Source organism: Gossypium arboreum, chromosome 3, assembly GCF_025698485.1.
Source record: "Gossypium arboreum isolate Shixiya-1 chromosome 3, ASM2569848v2, whole genome shotgun sequence".
Taxonomy (NCBI): Eukaryota; Viridiplantae; Streptophyta; class Magnoliopsida; order Malvales; family Malvaceae; genus Gossypium; species Gossypium arboreum.
Window position 1 is genome coordinate 43,789,572 of NC_069072.1, and position 4,069 is coordinate 43,793,640.

Here is a 4,069-nt window from a genome sequence, read left to right on the forward strand (position 1 = left end):
GATAATAGGCCCTCATCTCACTAGCACATTGTTGATAGGGTATAACTCTATCTCTATCTCTAAGAGGAATATTATGTTGGAAGGAGGAGGAAGTTGATGGAGGAAGAGAGAAAAATTATTAGGAAGAGGAATTTTGAAACACATTTCTACTTATGAATTTATTTTCTCCTTTTACTTTAGAACATTCAACTCATATAATTTCATTACTACGAAGGGGTATTTATAACAACTTGGGAACATTCCCAAAGATAAATAACCTAGGTTCTAAGTACTTTCCCCAAGCATAAAGTAACTTAAGGCTAAGTACATTTCTTATCCATGTCTAAAACCAACTAATAATATACTCATACTTCTAAGTACATAATCTAAAATTATTTCAAATTACAATATCTAACATATTATCCATTTGCAAAGAAGAAGGGGCAGTAGAAGAATCAACGGGGAAGGTTGAAGATGTTGTTTGAAGTGTTTGCATATACCTTTTTACATGCATGGTCCTTTAAATAGGGTTTAAATCTCGATGAGGCCATATTATTAACTTGATTCAAAGAGGCGACATTTTTCTAGCAAGTGAATCAATACAAAAAAAAAAAAAGAGAAAAGTTCTCAATGAGAGAATCTGCCTCACAATCTTTCATTAAGATCACATAATATGTTATTTTTTGCATTCCTATCTCTATCACACAATAGAACAAAACACCAATGTTTAACAATTAATTAATTGTTGTACTAGGTTCGGTTCACCTGTGATATAAACATGATTAAATTCAGTTCTGGATTCTAATTAAAGAAAAACTTCAATCTAAATTATCTTTATTAAATTCAAAAACTAATGCATAAATTATAAACAAAAATATAATCCAAATAACAACTTCATCAACTCTTTCCCGCTCTAGAATATTAATAACCAAGCATAAAAGCAATTAGATCATGCATTAGATATAGTGCCAGAAAAGTCAGATACATATTGTTCATTGGAAGGCTAATACCTTAAAACTAGACGACATTAATATTAATTAGATATGATAACTAAGAAAGTTTTGAGACACAAAAGTTACGTTAAATACGCCCTAAAGTTTTGGTAGCAGTCAATGACTCAAATCTCCAATCTAGCCTTCTCTCATCAGCTTTGTTCTTGCATGCAACTTTCACACATTATCATTTTGTTCCTGCAAAATTTTCATAGAAGCCCTAAAAGGAATCAGCCCCAGCCCTTCGCCAAATCCCATAATAAGAACATTTTTACCATTATATATATATATAGTGTATTTGGTTACTTACATTGCTGCTACTTCCACAAACGGATGATGCTGCTGGAGAATTTGGGATGTACCGAGCCCACTGTTACCATTTCCGAGCAAGTCAGAATAAGAATAAGAATCCAAATTGTCATAAAAATTGAAGATAATTAAGCTCTAATTTATTACAAACAGGGTGAGTATTCTTAAGTTTTTATTCAGAGAAAAGAAAAATAAAAAACCTCGGCGGCAAGTAGATAGATGAAATAGTATATATGTCTCTTACATTTTTAGCAGCTGCGCTGAAAGCTTCTCGATGGGGTATCTCAGGATTTGCTGCTTTAATGCGCTGTATTTCCTCCCTTTCAATTTGGGAAAAGAATTTGATGTGAGAGAAAAAAAAAAACGTATAGTATCATAGGAAACAACAATATTTCATTACTTCATAAACCGATTGTAAGCAGATGGAAGCCTGTGTTTCTTCTCGGGGGCTGAAAAAAAGAAAAAGAAAGTAGCAGTTTCCAATTATTCCAAACATACTGGAGAAAGAAGGGTTGCAAGAAAATCAAAGGAGTATGATACTATTAAGGGTTTCCATATATATATACGTTTTACAACAAATGGCGCTTTAGGGGATGATGGCTCGCTCGATGTTGATGAAGATGGCGATGGAAACTGAGTACCTTTCCTGAAATCACCGCAGAAACTCTGCATCTCCTTGACATGAACAAACTTCATTCCATTACTAATCAAATCAAATCAACTCTTGTCTGTTCTATTTTACTTTGAGGTGTGGAATATAAATGTGCATGCATAATTGTGAAAGGTAATACAAGAATATATAGAAAAGAAATGGAGATTTGCTTCCTAACTGTAATTGTATGCTAGAACTAATGGTGGCATGCACTTGGTTTCCACCTTTGATGCTTTTATTTCTCTTGGTTTAAAAATGGAAAACTTACCTGGAGAGTGAGGCTGGTTTGGGGATCGAGGCATTGACCTTGCAGTGGAGGTCTGGTGCTGAGAAAAGAAAGGTTACTGCAATGACCACATTTCACTGTCACTGTTTCAAGCAATCTTTTGCATGGGATCCCAACCTATCAAAAACCAATTCAGATCAAGAAAATACAAGAAAATGGGCACAATTACGGAGACATAATAAACATATATACAAACCCCAAACCAGCATCTTATTAGAACATCAAACACAAAACTTGCAGCTTAATTTCATTATAGATGAGGTTAGCTCCCGAGACCCTAATAATCTATGTACTAGCCAGTAAGGATTTTAATAGCGTGTTGCTTCGCAGCGACTGGCTCTGATATTAACTGCCGCAATTGATTTCAATAGCAGTTCGTTGTATTTGCGGCTACAATAAATAATAACAATGATAACCATTGAGCTCCATATTGGGAGTGAAATTATACCGCAAGAACAGTGTTGCAGAAGTTGCAGCGGACATAGCAAAGATGCTCGGATTGTGGAACCAAGTCCATCCCAACTTTGTCTTCAAGGTTCATGTTATCAAAGAGAGAGGTGTGGGTTTCAGAAGCTTAGGGTTTTCGATAGGAGGAGAGTGGGCTATTGCTAGATGGTGGGTCTTTTTTTCCTTTTTTTTTTTTTTTCAAAAGAGGATGGGTTGATATGGAGGCAAGATCGAGAGTCAAAAAGAAAATCTAGCGTTACTAATATTACTTGTCACAGTACCTGGTACCTGCTCTGCAATTTACGGACACATGCTCCTCCACCAATTTCATTTTTCATTTCTTTTATTTTCTTCAAATATTCAATTTTCATAATTTTTTTCAATTTCATTCTTGATTTGGGATTTATATCATCTCTTGAAATCTTTTATAAATTATATAAAACTTAAGAAAATATTAAAAAATTTTAAAATTATAAACAAATTATAACATTTTAAAATTAAAAAAATAATTAACAAAATTTAAATTTAATAATCAAATTAAAAAATTCAAATTTTAAGACTAATGTAGAGGAAAAAATTCAATGATGAAAGTAAAACAAATGTAGTCAATTATATTTTGATGTAATTAATTATAATTACTTATGCCTAAGCAATCATTCTAAGTAGTGGGTTTAAATGATTTGATTGCAAATGAAGCACATCAGTTTAGTATTTTTATACAGTAATAATATTTTAATTTTTGACATATAATTTATTTTTAAAATGTAATTATTTATATTTTATTGATCTCTTTTAAATAATTTTAAAAAATATTAATAGGAGATAATTTTTCATACATTTTGATATTCTAAACATTTAACTAAATTACAAAAATTTATTATTAATTATTTATACTAATTTTAACTAAGAGTGTGTTTGATAAACTGTTGAAAATTTTCATGAAAATAACAAATTTCAACATGTAATATTTTAAATGTGTTTGATAACTATTTTAATCTTTTACTTAATGTAAAATTGTCAACAAAAGGGTGTTGAATAAAATAAATAGGTAATTACTTATCACTTAATGTAAAAAATTCAGTTGATTTTATTTTATTAAAAATTAAAATAAATTATAAAATTCAGTTGGTTTTATTTTATTAAAAAATAAAATAAATTATTCTTTAAAAATTCAGATATTCAAATTACCATATTTATCTTTCATCCAAAATCTCCAAAATTATATACTTAATAAGCTTCAATAAAAGATATATAATTAAAATCAATATTTACTTTTATCAAATGAAATAATTATATTCACCACTTATATTTGCTAATTTACCAAAAAATTTCTAATATAAATTTAGTACTTCAATATTTAACAGTAAAAATTTAGTACTTCAATTTTCAGTTTATTAGACACAC

At 30.0% G+C, this 4,069-nt stretch overlaps 1 protein-coding gene across 2 annotated transcripts; it reads right to left on the reverse strand.

The window, feature by feature from the left end:
- Positions 1-900: 900 nt before the first annotated feature.
- Positions 901-2,955, reverse strand: LOC108488502 (protein CRABS CLAW). 2 transcript variants are annotated; one of them, XM_053026379.1, is made up of 7 exons: positions 2,667-2,955; positions 2,201-2,335; positions 1,847-1,955; positions 1,681-1,729; positions 1,525-1,600; positions 1,282-1,341; positions 901-1,169 (listed from the first exon to the last, which is right to left on the reverse strand). In XM_053026379.1, exons 1-7 carry the CDS (start codon positions 2,757-2,759, stop codon positions 1,149-1,151), a joined length of 543 nt encoding a protein of 180 aa, XP_052882339.1. In that variant the 5' UTR covers positions 2,760-2,955; the 3' UTR covers positions 901-1,148. The 2 variants fall into 2 exon arrangements, with proteins under 2 accessions (XP_052882339.1, XP_017648271.1); XM_017792782.2 differs by having other exon boundaries at positions 1,847-1,946; positions 2,667-2,941.
- Between the last annotated feature and the right edge of the window lie 1,114 nt (positions 2,956-4,069).

Excerpts from the sequence above, each read along its gene's own strand:
- LOC108488502 (XM_053026379.1), bottom strand. The coding sequence starts at position 2,759 with ATGAACCTTGAAGACAAAGTTGGGATGGACTTGGTTCCACAATCCGAG. Across the intron at positions 1,601-1,680 it reads GCTTACAATCGGTTTATGAA|GGAGGAAATACAGCGCATTA; the intron begins GTAATGAAATAT and ends CCAAATTGAAAG. Across the intron at positions 1,170-1,281 it reads TTTGTGGAAGTAGCAGCAAT|GAACAAAATGATAATGTGTG; the intron begins GTAAGTAACCAA and ends AAAATTTTGCAG.